The 12885-nt window shown below is 34.3% G+C and overlaps 2 protein-coding genes across 3 annotated transcripts in view; both read left to right on the forward strand.

Moving 5' to 3' along the window:
- Window positions 1-199: 199 nt before the first annotated feature.
- LOC142357694 (uncharacterized) overlaps window positions 200-12885 on the forward strand; it is a 31466-nt gene continuing 18780 nt past the window's right edge. The window contains exons 1-9 of one of the 2 annotated variants that reach the window (XM_075409246.1): window positions 200-323; window positions 416-505; window positions 745-936; window positions 1673-1745; window positions 4132-4306; window positions 4712-4756; window positions 6215-6286; window positions 10740-10873; window positions 11237-11370. In XM_075409246.1, coding sequence (XP_075265361.1) covers window positions 216-323; window positions 416-505; window positions 745-936; window positions 1673-1745; window positions 4132-4306; window positions 4712-4756; window positions 6215-6286; window positions 10740-10873; window positions 11237-11370 — 1023 coding nt within the window. In that variant the 5' untranslated portion in view covers window positions 200-215. The remainder of the gene's footprint in view (window positions 324-415; window positions 506-744; window positions 937-1672; window positions 1746-4131; window positions 4307-4711; window positions 4757-6214; window positions 6287-10739; window positions 10874-11236; window positions 11371-12885) is intronic. The other variant, XM_075409247.1, reaches the window with a different exon arrangement.
- LOC142357692 (uncharacterized) lies at window positions 6312-7448 on the forward strand. The gene is made up of 2 exons (XM_075409245.1): window positions 6312-7061; window positions 7315-7448. Exons 1-2 carry the CDS (start codon window positions 6647-6649, stop codon window positions 7446-7448), a joined length of 549 nt encoding a protein of 182 aa, XP_075265360.1. The 5' UTR covers window positions 6312-6646.

A 12885-nucleotide genomic window follows, 5' to 3' on the forward strand; every position in this document is an offset into this window, starting at 1 on the left:
AAGCGCAATTTAAATTATATTGTTCATATTGTACAAAATTGAACTGAATTCTTTGCCATCAAAGTAGGCCAGATGATAAACTGTTGCCCAGGACAGTCAACGAGTCAACCTAAAATAAAAATTTAGAGCAAGTCTGACAGTTTATTGCAGCTTTATGAAAATCAATTAAAAGTGACTGATCATGTTTGGTTCAGATAGCAGACATCGAAGATGACATGTTGGAACTTGAAGAGGTATTGAAACAAGAGCGACAGCAGACTAAAAAGCACAAGAGAGAACTCAAGCGAGAGATCGATGAAACTAAAAGACGAATTAAGGAACAGGTGAGAAATCAGTCCAAATTTTTCGTCAATTTTTTATTAATAAATTTATCATCTATTCTTAACATCAAATGATGATATTGCTTTTTGTTCAGGAGAGTGACAATCTGAGCAAGAAAGACGAATTGGATGAGTTGAGGAAAGAGTTAGAGGCCAGGAAAGAGAGACTTCAAATCAAAAGCAGAGTAAGTCAAGTGAAAAGTTCGAAAACTATTAAATATGCACACTTTTAGACAAAAAAATGATTTTCTTCCAATTCTTAAAATCACTCTAGGCAGTTTTTTTAAGGGGGGGGGTTCTGTTCCTTTTTGTGTTTTTAACCATGTCATGTTTATAATGCTCTCATTTAATTCTCTTCATTTAAAATTGTTATTGCTTTGGCTATGTTTTATCAATAGCAACTCTTTCATTCCCCGTTTTTTAGTCCACAGGTATGATAGAGAAGAACTGTGCGCAGTTGAAAGCGAGGGAGGAGAACCTGGAAAAGCACTTGGAGAGGGTGAGGAATGAGAATGACAAGATGAGGGCTGAGATTGTGTCTATCACCAGGAGTGACTTTGAGAAACAGGCAGAGTACACTGAGGTCAGGGAGAAACTGGAACTGCAACTTAAAGAGGTAATAAAAGTTTGTGTAAACCTCACAGTGAAACAAATCTTGAAGCACAACCCTAGTCATTGACCATTGCATATCTTATAAAATTCTTACCAATAGTCTATATCTTGTAACTGCCTATAAGATGGAGCATATCGTTTAAGATCTTATAAGACAATGCACATATTGTAGATCTTAAAAGACAGAGTGAATCTTGTAAGATCTTGTAAGTTTTTATCAATCAAAAGTAATTAGCTCTACCTGTCAATGGCTATACCTATTCTTTTAGCAGACTTTGGCACAAATTCAAATGGGTCTTCGACCAAGAAATTAAAGTAAATTTTGTAGCCCAGCTGGACTTATTAAGCTCTTCCATAAAATCCAGGCCGTCTTTTGGACAGATCTCTTCCATCGGTGAATCCAGACAACCCTATGTCCATTACTGCTTTTCTGTGAAGATCGATTGTCACTGCGGTCAGAGCTGATCGAATTATTAGGGAAGATAAGCTGAAATATTTGTAGCTTAAAATAATTTTTGGCTTGCTAAGTAAAGATAATAATTACTGCCTATTAAACCTGCGTCGTTTCCGAAATGCCAGCTGAAACTTGAGTACCATCATTTTTCTTGAATACGTGCTTTTCTTTATTAGAAATAAATTTCTATATCAATTGAGTATGCTTTCAGTGATTATTTTTTATGACTTTTAATTTTTTAGCGAATACTAAGAATAGGCTCAATAAAATGAGCTGCTTTGTTTAGATACAAGACAACTCACAATCAACAATTGAAGAGAACGAGAAACTGACGAAACAGAACATGAAACTACACACAGGTACCTTCAATCAAATATTTACCAGTTAAGATTTCTAAATGTAGATAACTATATGGCTCTCTTTTTCAGAAGAACACTTCATTGGTAGTAAAAAAGATTTTCATTTCAAATGAACTACGGACTGTGACTGTGCTAGTTTTGTAATGTGAGCACAAACTATTGTTCACCTAAAATGCAGCACATGAATTGCTAATGGCCCGAACTTGATTCTTAAAGCATTTCAGTGCTGAACCAGCACTTTTCAAGAGTAACCTTAATTCACTTCAAAAGCATTGCAACCCCCAGAACATTTAAAGTTTTTTTATGTACAGTTTTTTATGATTATATTGAAGTCATCGAGTTCGCCCTGTCTAAATTCATCCTGTTTAGTCTAAAAAATACTTATGCGCTAAAGTTAAATTTGAGCAGAATAATGTCATAATTTTATTGGTTACAACTGGTGATTATTATAGAAGTATCGACGCTCTTTATACCTAAACTAGGTTGTATGTAATTACCACAGAGCCCATTTAGCTTAGTGATTAGGACTTGCTACGCAAATTTAAAATTACAAGTACCCATGCGGAAGTTCGAATCACATATAACGCATACCTTGTTAGCGGGAGTTAAGCTGAACAATTAATTTTCATGCAGTAATTTTGACTAAATAATCAAGACTAGCCCGCGCAAATTGTCACTCGAACAAAGTACTGGCCATCCAGGAAAAATACCCGAATATCTGTAGACTGATTCAGCGCTGATTTGCTCTGCCACCAACCTCGAGGGGAAATCAAATCTCAATTTTAACTCCGAAATTTTTTGTAACAAAAATTTGAGTTCAAAAAAAGGGAACGAAATGTCCCACTGAAACCACAAACCAAATTGAAGCACCTTCACATGATGTTCTGGCTTTTTAGATTTTTTGATGGAACTTAAAATATCTTATAGAATTCTTGATTAACTAACATTTCTTACAATATTTTCCCGGTAACTTCAAACCATTTTTATCGGGAGTGTCCAAGAAACGTATTTGCCACAAATTTTCGAGATCTTAACAGAACTTTGCATATAAATCATATAAGTAAAACATATTTAAAATCAAGTGAGACAAAAATTTTTTTAATAACAATGTCACTTTTGAAACATAATTTGATCCATCTTTTAATCAAATCGAACACTTGCATGCTTAAATTTTATCTTCATTTACAAGCCAGTAAAAGATTTGTCAAGGCAAATTTCTACAGCCTAAGATTCAAAGCAAACTAAGGACTTTTCCCAGCTAAATATTTCCGATTTGAAATCAAATCTATTGGTCAGAGAATTTTAAAAGTACTGTAACAGACAATGAAATTGATTTACTGAATTTATTCGGTAGAAAACTTAGAAAACTATGTATTATGAATATAATTTAAAACATATTGAAAAGAAATTTGCTAAGTAAACAAAATTGAATCCGTTTCCGTTAAATGACTGTTAAACTCGTACTTAACTATTATGGCAATCAAGCAAAAATGTTAATCATGGGGAGTTTACCTTAAATTTAGGAGCCAATCAAACAATTAATTGCGTCTTTCATCAAGCATTTTCATTTGAAAAGAAATCTTTCTGAAATAAACAGAAGTCAATTTAAAAGCCTGCATACATTAGTTGAAGACAATTTATTTGTTTGAGGTACGACCATAATTTCTTTTGAAACAAAATAAAAGGCACATGAAAGTGTAGAATTTTTCTCCTTCCAGTTTTCTCTTGAAAATTCTCAAACACAAGAGTTATTTCATTATGATTAAAATAATTCTTAAGCTTATCAAAATGACATATCGATCGGTCATATTTGTTTTTACGAAAGAACCTGTTTTCTTAGTTTTGGAATTCGTGGGACAATAAAAATTGATTGAAACAATGACTCGATGCACTCGGTTTTAGGTCTCAGAAGGCTCCATGCAGTACTGAACTTGAATATTTTAGTAGTAAACATCAATTCCGCCTCTCAAAGATGTTATAGGAAATCTTTTTTTGCGTAGTTTGGTATCATTATGTGTCAAGTGTGATCATTGAGCCACGCAGGTTACTTTTACAATGTAAGGGCTGACAAAATATTTGAAGCAAAATAAAGTATCAGCATGGTTGCATAATTCTGGTCGTGCGTTACTTTTCATTATGCAAAATTGAATATGCTTGATTCTATCTAGGTATAACAAAAAAAACAAACTGTGCAGTTTTGCCTGAATGTTTACAATTTTCTTCAATTGTGTTTACTGCATATCCTGATCACATGCTCCAGTTGAATTTGACCAGAATGTTTTGCACATGAACCAACTCAAAACTACAAAACCGAAAACCTGTTGACTGAAAATCTGTTCAAAACCATTTGGAACACTGAATTTTTTTCATCGAAATGAAATTTCAGAACTGAAGCAGTCAAATGAAGAGAAGAAGGGTGACCTTGAAGCAATGCGCAGTTTGAAAGATGAGCTGAGTTCACACCAGCAGGAGATGAACGAATTGACAGACGAGACAGGAAGACTGAATGCAGAGAATGAACAAATGAGTCAGGAGATACAGGCTATCCAAGAGACACACGAGTAAGTCAATTCACATGCACTAACTGACAAACTTAACATCTCAAAACGGATATTTACAATGTTACTTGTCTGTCTTTTAACAGCATTTTCTATAATATCCCGATTTTTGTTTGTTTTTGTAGATGAATAGACTGTAAATTGATATCGAGTTTTAACTCATATAAATTTCAAAGAGATGAGAGGATTAATAACAGTGAAATTTCGGATACAAATTTACCAGTTTTCCTTATGAAGCAGTGAATTGAGTAGCACGTGAAATCTGTTTACACGTGAAATTACTGATCGGAATCATGGAAACTTAAATTGGCATTTATACAGTTACCAAGCAAATATTTTATAACAGATTTAAATGAATGGTATGAATATTTCCTTCTCAGGTATTGACGTCTACTTTGTTGACTGCAGCCCAATTACTAAACTGACGACTATCATAATTCCGGATAAATTCAGGTTTAAAGAGAACCGAAATGAAGTTTGTATACAGTGTGTTTGAGTTCACGCTATGGGAGTGCCTTGTTTTCACGAGTGAGTGTGTCTCGTTTTTTTTGCCACAGAAGTATGATAATTTTAAGTCAGTATAATGTCACAAAAACGACAAAAACACGTCATTTGCATCGCTATACTTTGTTTACTGGCGCAAAATTATAATAAACTTTGCGAAACGTCATGCCATTAAAATTACAGGATGTAGAAATGTATAAATTTATCTTGCTAGCATGTTTTGATTCATACTTTCTGGGTGTCCAAGTTGTTTGTTGTTGTTTGAGTCTCAGGTGAGTCCTTTGCGATAAGATTTTTGAAAGCAATTCGTTCTCAGACTTGTAATCCACGCATACCCCAGTCGAGATCAGATGGTTATCTTGCAAGATTCTGCCAGAATCTTGCAAAAACTGCCTATCTTGCAAGATCTGGCAGAAAAATGGTTATCTTGCAAGACCTGGCAGAAAAACGGTTATCTTGCAAGATCTGCCAGAAAAATGGTTATCTTGCAAGATTCTTGCAAGTTCGTTCCGGTCGAGCTGTCCTCTTATTGGCTCTCTTTCATGCAAAACATTTCATTTTGAGCAAAAATTTACTTAAGAATCAGTTGCGTGTTTTTTAAGAAAAATAAAAAAAACTAAATAGATTTTAAATCTGCAAATATGAATTATCTGAATAAAATAAATAAAAATCTGCCTTACAGAACTGTTAACACAAAATAAATTACTATTAAAAACTTTTTTCCTTCAACTTTAACAAGATTTACAAAACTATACGTCTAGATCAACTTTTCTGATGAAAAAATTATGTGATATTATTCTTTGCATCTTAAACAGCTTCCTTTCATTTAATTCAGCTCCTTACGCTAAAGTTTTTTTGCCAATGGACAAAAAATGTTATTATTCACGGCTTGCCATTTTTTTTTAGCTTCGAAGGACTTTAGAAGAGCTGTCGCGCAAATCTCTTGTTGTCAGAATTATTCGCCTTAATCAATTCATCTTGTAGGATCTTGTGCAAAAAAAGTGGATATACTAGAGGATTCTGGCAGAAAAATAATAATCTTGTAAGATTCTGGCAGAAAAATGGTTATCTTGCAAGATTCTGGCAGAAAAATGGTTATCTTGCAAGATTCTGGCAGAAAAATGGTTATCTTGCAAGATTCTGGCAGAAAAATGGTTATCTTGCAAGATTCTGTCAGAAAAATGGTTATCTTGCAAGATTCTGGCAGAAAAATGGTTATCTTGCAAGATTCTGGGAGAAATCTTGCAAGATTATGCATAATCTTGCAAGATTCTGGCAGAATCTGCCAGAATCTTGCAAGATAACCATTCAGAATCGACTGGGGATAGCTTAAAGTGCAGAAACATGATTTCCATTACGTATCTATTTTTTTATTCGTCATCCTAATTTTCGAACTTTTTGTTTCAGTTCGGCAATGAAAGTGAAGAACTCAGAAGCGGACGCACTAAAAGACAAGCTTCTTGATGTTCAGAATCTACGGTTAGTCAAACAGTCCTTGTTAATATAGAAGCAATAGTAAAACAAGCAATACAATTGTGACTGCAAAAAAACATTTTTTCAACATCATTTATTTATGATTAACACTTATCAGTTTGTTTCCGAGCTAAATTCGATCCAATAATTCAAAGAAGAAGTATCGAAAGTAAAAAGGATAATTCTAAAAATACCATGAGAGAGTTTAATTGTTTCTAAGCGAAGCAAGTTCGTTTCAGCAACTTCGCAGCTCTTGTTTCAGACAAAAAACATTAGAGAATAATCATTTCAGAGAGTTCTTTGGAGAGAATATGTTGAAACGAAAATAATGGAAACGCTTATGCAGTCATTATTATTACTTTTTTAATGTGCAGCAGAGAAAAACGTCCAAAGGACGGGGATAACTTCCGCTCTTCCCAGTCTTTTTCCACCTCTTCAGGTGGAGATTCCACCTTCCGCTCGGTAACCTCTTCTCCCTTAGACAAAGGGGAGGTCGAAGGCGTGGGTGTGCAAAAGTCGTCCGCTGATAAAAAGGATGAAAGTGATGGTCAACAACGTAGCGACCTCCCGGATGACGCTGAGAATAATGGAAAAACTGATGAAAAACCAGAAGTCGACATTGTTTTTCATGAACCCGAGAATGACGGTGTTGAATCGGGGGAACAAAACGAAGATAACAAAATCTTGTCGAGAGTAGCAACTTTGCAACAGCAACAAAGTAGCACTCTAAGTCTCTCGTTACAAGAAGATTCAAACGATGCTAACAATTCTACAGCTAAAGGTTGTAAGCCTCGCAAATCACGGCTCTTTTCCTTTCAATAAAAAAGTTTTTTTTGCGATATACATAACAATCTATATGCGAATATCTATTTAAAAGCAACTACAAGTCAAAAAATACTGTATCAGGCATAATTATTATTTCAATCACACTGATTTCTATTCAGTGCCTGCGAAAAATATCAAAATTGTGAAACAAATTTTAAAAATACCACAAGTTTATGGGGAACTGGAAAAGAGCAGTTTTGGTTTTACAGCTGTTACGAAACAATACAGTTTGGAAGCTCAACTGGAACTTGAGAAAGAAGCAGAACGTCTCTTTGAAAAGATTGTGGGACGGTTGAGCGAATCATCGGACGAGCTCAATTCTTTCTGCTCAAATATCGAGTAATTTGACAGATAGAAGTATCCTGTTGGTAGATTACTAGTTTAATTAGCGATTAGATAATAGACTAATCTTTTCTGTATAGAATGAACCAACATTAAGGCAATGACTGTCAATTTTTGCCGAAATGTACAACCAAAGTACAACTTAAGCGCAAGAGTAAAGTCGATTTTTGCCACGAGTGTTCAGTTCGGGGTCATTACGTAGCATTAGTGCAATTTGCTCGAATTTGTCACTAGTTTTGGATAAGTTTCTATTTAATGTCGTTTTTAAATCGTTTTTAGGAGGTCAGATTCCAGAAATCACAAAACACAAGTTCTTTTAGATTTATATAGCCCATTGCAAGTCTCAGTAAAATTACAGCGTTTCGTCTAAGGTGAGCAAACTGGGTATATGCGTGCGCGGACATTTGCGACGTTTGTGACACGGGCAAAAACAGTTAAAAATTCCCGGACCATAGTACCATAGTAAATCAGCACTGAATCATAAAATCTCAATTCTGTATTTTTATAATTGCCATAGTCTGATCATGTCACTTTTTGCTATGTCAAGACAAAAAATCAGACAAAAAAATTTTGCATCTCTGAAAAGTCTCTGAACAGACGAAAAGACCAGACTTAATTTATCATGCGCAGTGCACTTTTTCATTCTGTAAAAAGCCTTATCAGCGAATCTCACAGACTGAGAAAAAAAGGACAGAGAAAAAATCAGCCTATTCTTACGGAGCTGTAAAAAACTTGGAAAAAAAGGGCAGTAAAAAGTGAATTGTACAAATGAATTCACCCCAAAATGATCTGGAAATAACAAATTACATTTAAATTTGCAGTTTCAGTATTTTCTTTGTTCAACATTCTTCGTGAGTTATCTTGTTGAATACTGTCCGGATCATGCTCCAACACACTTTTGGCAAGTTCCAGTGAACTTTTCTGAATTTTCACGACATAATCCAGACATCTGACGACCATCAGCGACTACTGTGACGATGTCACACCTTCCGCAGGTCAGCAATTTGAGGGGATCCTGAACACGTAGGACATCTTGGAGAGACGGGCCAAGTTGCGTCGTCGTCAGAAGGCGCCCAGCAGCGTCAGAAAACGTTCCTTTCTCCTGAAGTAAAGGGAAAAACGACAGAGAACAAGATAAAAGGATATCATAGGGGGGGTTGCCTAAATGAGAGGGTACTTCAAATAAAACCAATAAATTTTTTTTTGAAATTTTCACAATTTTTCATGATTTTGCTATGAACATCATGGGAATCAAAACCAAGAATGCTTAGTCTATTTTCAGAAAAAAAAGTATCTATGGGACTTACACTGCACATCATGAGTTGAAAGATACTCTTAGGATACACTAATACAGTACTGGGCCGACGATATACAATTGGAATACAATGTTTCAGTACTGACTTACTATGGGACTAGGGTCCGGGTTGCTTCAAGTTTGCTTAAAATATTGCCCTTATTATCCACACTCAAGAAAAGAGTTTTTGAGCAAGAGTGGAAATCAGTGACAAGATTTTGCCACTCTTGTCCACATGGCATGTCACCCTTGTTTACACCGCCGCTGTTGTCCACAGATACTAACCAAAGTTAGCAGCAAGTCGAAATGACAGAAGTGAAAGAAGCCGAAAACAAAATTGCTGATTCAGTAAAAAAATTTCCCTCAATACTAATTATCGATTATAAAGACAATGAGCAGTTCTGCGACTACACATATCACTGTTAGAAAAATCAGTAAATCTATGAACTTGTTCTCAAAGAATTATTAATAAAATTCGAGCAGAAGAATTATTTTCCTGTGAAATGCAAGTACGAAAATTCGATCTTTCCCTGAAATATTTGTCCGCGTTTAGCTTATAGTTTTTTCATCCTGAAGATCAATGGCGTTTTATGAGAATTTGTATTGAGGTTTTGTCACTGTTAGGCATAAGCAAAAAGCCCCAAATTTAGACATTTGTGCATGTGCTACATAATGGACCCAGTTTTCATAAAGTTGATTAAAGAAAGGACTACGACTCGACTAAAACAGAAATCTTGCTCCTGTAAAATGAAAAAATTGGTACTCTTTGCAGATCATGAGAGCACTCCCAAAATTTGCTGTTTTTTCTGATAAGACCCAGTAAATTATCGTCTATATTTCAATTGCGGCGCCAGTCTATATTTCAAGTTGTTTATGCATATGTTATTCTTATAAATTATAAGAATAACATATGCATAAACAAATTATTTGTACTTTGATTAACTGATTCAATTAATTTCTGTTGTCAAGCAGAGTTCACACTCTCCAATGATGCAAAGTACGCTTTCAAATAATTTAATCTTTAAATTATGGCTTACCAAACTCTTCTCGTTCTCTGCTTTTAATCCCATAGAAACCGTTGAAAAACGGTTTCAAAATAAGTGTTAAATTACAGCAGCACCTATTTCAGCTTTGAAATTCCGATCTCGAAGAATCAATTTGTTTCAAGATTTTTCCTGAAGTGGTATACATTTTAGCACATCTTTTAATTAGTATTAATGACTACAAGTAGTAGCGATAACTTTAAAAAATCACATTCTTGCTCTTTTTGTACTAACCGATAAGAAAAAAATCTTTCATGGAAAGTGTTGCAAAATTAACTCCTTGTTTCGTTTAAGGATGATAAACCCGCTATCAATAAATATCCTTTTGATAATGGGATTGATCGACAGATTTAAATTATTTCTTGTAGAAATTTTCTAACTTCTATTTTCTCGTTTTAGTTTTGTTCTATGTACATAGCTGACTGTCTATGTTAAACTTAGATATATAGACCAGTGCATACGATCTTATCCAAAACATTGTTATTTATAATCTCTGTTATAATCAGTGTTATTTCTCAGACATCTATCATTGTCCAAACAATTTAATCTACATCTGAAGTTTCTGAAGATTTTACTTCAACCGCCCAATTGACAGAGGCTGGTCGAAAATCAATGGCGAAAATGTTTCCAAGCGGAATCGAGAACAAGGAAAATTTATGACCTATCTTAAACTGTCAGTTTGATCGGCATGATTCTCTTTTGTTTAGTTCTAGGAATGTTGACCGACAGGGGTTAAGCCGGCAATGAAAACATGAATACTTTTGATTGGTAGTCAAATATTATCGTCAATACAGCGCTAGTTCGTACAAAAATTATAATTTGTCTGTGGTTGGGTTGTAGGCATAATTCCTGAAGTTCGATTATCGGTTGAAGCCTGTGTCTGCCAATTCGATGATAGCCTTCTTGTTTATTGTTATCAACATTTCTGTTCATGTCTGTTTGTGTTATTTGTTAGGAAGCAATTGCAACATGAGCTAGATGAAGTGTTGCGACAGATGGACAGAGTGAAAGCAGACAATGCGAGACAGCTCAGCATTCTTAACAAGGAAATCACAGAGGGAAAAAAGACGCACGCATTACTCACTAAAGGTACAGTCAAAAATCACAAGGGTTCTCCACGAAATCGGCATATTTTATATCTAATTTTGTGATTATTGCACTCAGATTCAGACCTTGACTTATCAAAAGACTTTACAATTGTAGTGTTTCTCCACGCTTGCCCTGTCGGGCTCGTAAATTTTGCTTCATAAGGGTGGGACTCAACAACGATTGGTGAATATCTTGTAAAAAAGACGAGTTAATTTCACATGATAGAGTTCAATTCAAAAGATGAGTTTATTTCAAAGATGAGTTCATTCCCCAGTTCTCCAGCTGGTTCATTTTTCTACGTAATTTGAAATATAGATTTTTTTCACTGAAACTCGACGTGACAAGTATTGTGATTTTTTTCAGAGGGACAGGAACTGCAAGCGAGTATCAAGAAGTCAGAGACTGAAATCAAGAGGTGTCAGGAGTCACTGAAACAGGGCAAACAGAACTACCAAACACTCAGAGACAAACTGGAAAAGGATATACATATGTATGAGGTTAGCTAAACGACACCCAAATAAACTTCTGGGAAGTTAAATTGGAATATTAGAAAAAAAATCAAGGAATGATAATTATTTGAGACCATTTTTGATAAATAAGATTCTAATAATCCGCTAATTCAGACTGTTTGTTACTTTTTGTTTGGATGACCTTTTTGGAAAGAAAACCCGTAGTTTTTTTTGCAAATTTGCACAGACTAGGTTGTACGATGCACAATCTGAAGGAGTTATCCAAAACTGAAGGAGTTATCGAAATCTTCAATTTAGAAAATGGTTGGCATTTGAATTCAAGCAAAAACTTTTATAGCATATATTAAATTTTTATAGCATTTATTAACTTTTAGCGCGCACTTTAAAGGAAAATTCCTCTGAGAAGCCAATATTGTTTTAAAAAGAGGAGCCTTTTTAGAAATCAAATCTATGAGCCCTTTGCTCACAGAGCATTTGATCACTCAACACTTCTACCCAGCAAAAATTTACACAAGATGTGAACAGTACAAAAACATACATCGCGGTAAAAACTGGTCTCTCATGAGAAACAAAAATAGACTGCATAATTACAGTATCAAAAAATTGATCCAGTGAATTTTTGAATAATGTCGTAACGTATCATTTTTGTGTTGAAATTCAGTTTTTGTTCCGACTCCTTTTGAGGGGGAAGGAACTATATACTCAAACGGGGTTTTTTTGTTCAGTCAATTTTGGCCCATCGATATATTCATCGTAGAGAGTTGAGACTGGTATCATTAGAAAGCTTGTCCAGCGTAGAATATGGAATTAAAGAGTTTTTTTCAATTTTCGTTTTTCTACAAAGAGTTATTGATGTTTAAATTTTGAGAAAATAGTGTGAATTCCGGCGAGATTTTATTCACTTTTTTCCGGAAATTTTGAATAAAACTTCGCCAATTTTGCTAAAATTTGTTATTTTTTTTGAAAGCGTTGTTGATTCTTATCTGTAAAACAAAAAATCAAAAGAATATTGTAGGCTATTTTTATTATTTTTTTTTGTCAAAAATTCTGGCTAAATATTTCAAAATTAAGACTTTTTCTTCAAAAGCAACACGAAATAAGTTTCTTTAGTACATTTTGATTAAATTTACAGGAAGTACAGACCCAAACACGACTAAAACAAATTTTATAGACTCAAAAGGGGGCTGTTTCACAACAAATTCCGTTGAGAGTGCTCTGTAATTAAAGTTTCGCCGTTTTTTGCTAAATTTATTAGTTGATTATCAGAAACGCAGTATCTATTTATGATTTTTTAAAACAAAAAATCAATATCTATAACATTCGAATAATCAAGTGTACTTAAAGAACAAACAGCATTAAAAGGGCTAGTTTTGGACCATTCTTGGACGGGTATAATCCAAAAATAATTTGGATTGTAAACAGGCGGTCTTTTTTATAAAAAAATTCGATTTCTTCTGCAATAATTAAATAACAGAAAAGTTCAAAAAACCCACTAATGATAGTTCTAATTGGGTTCTTAATTTAATCCACATTATTGTATCT

This window comes from Convolutriloba macropyga, unplaced genomic scaffold (genome assembly GCF_964194025.1).
Source record: "Convolutriloba macropyga unplaced genomic scaffold, txConMacr16.3 SCAFFOLD_865, whole genome shotgun sequence".
Lineage (NCBI taxonomy): Eukaryota > Metazoa > Xenacoelomorpha > Acoela > Convolutidae > Convolutriloba > Convolutriloba macropyga.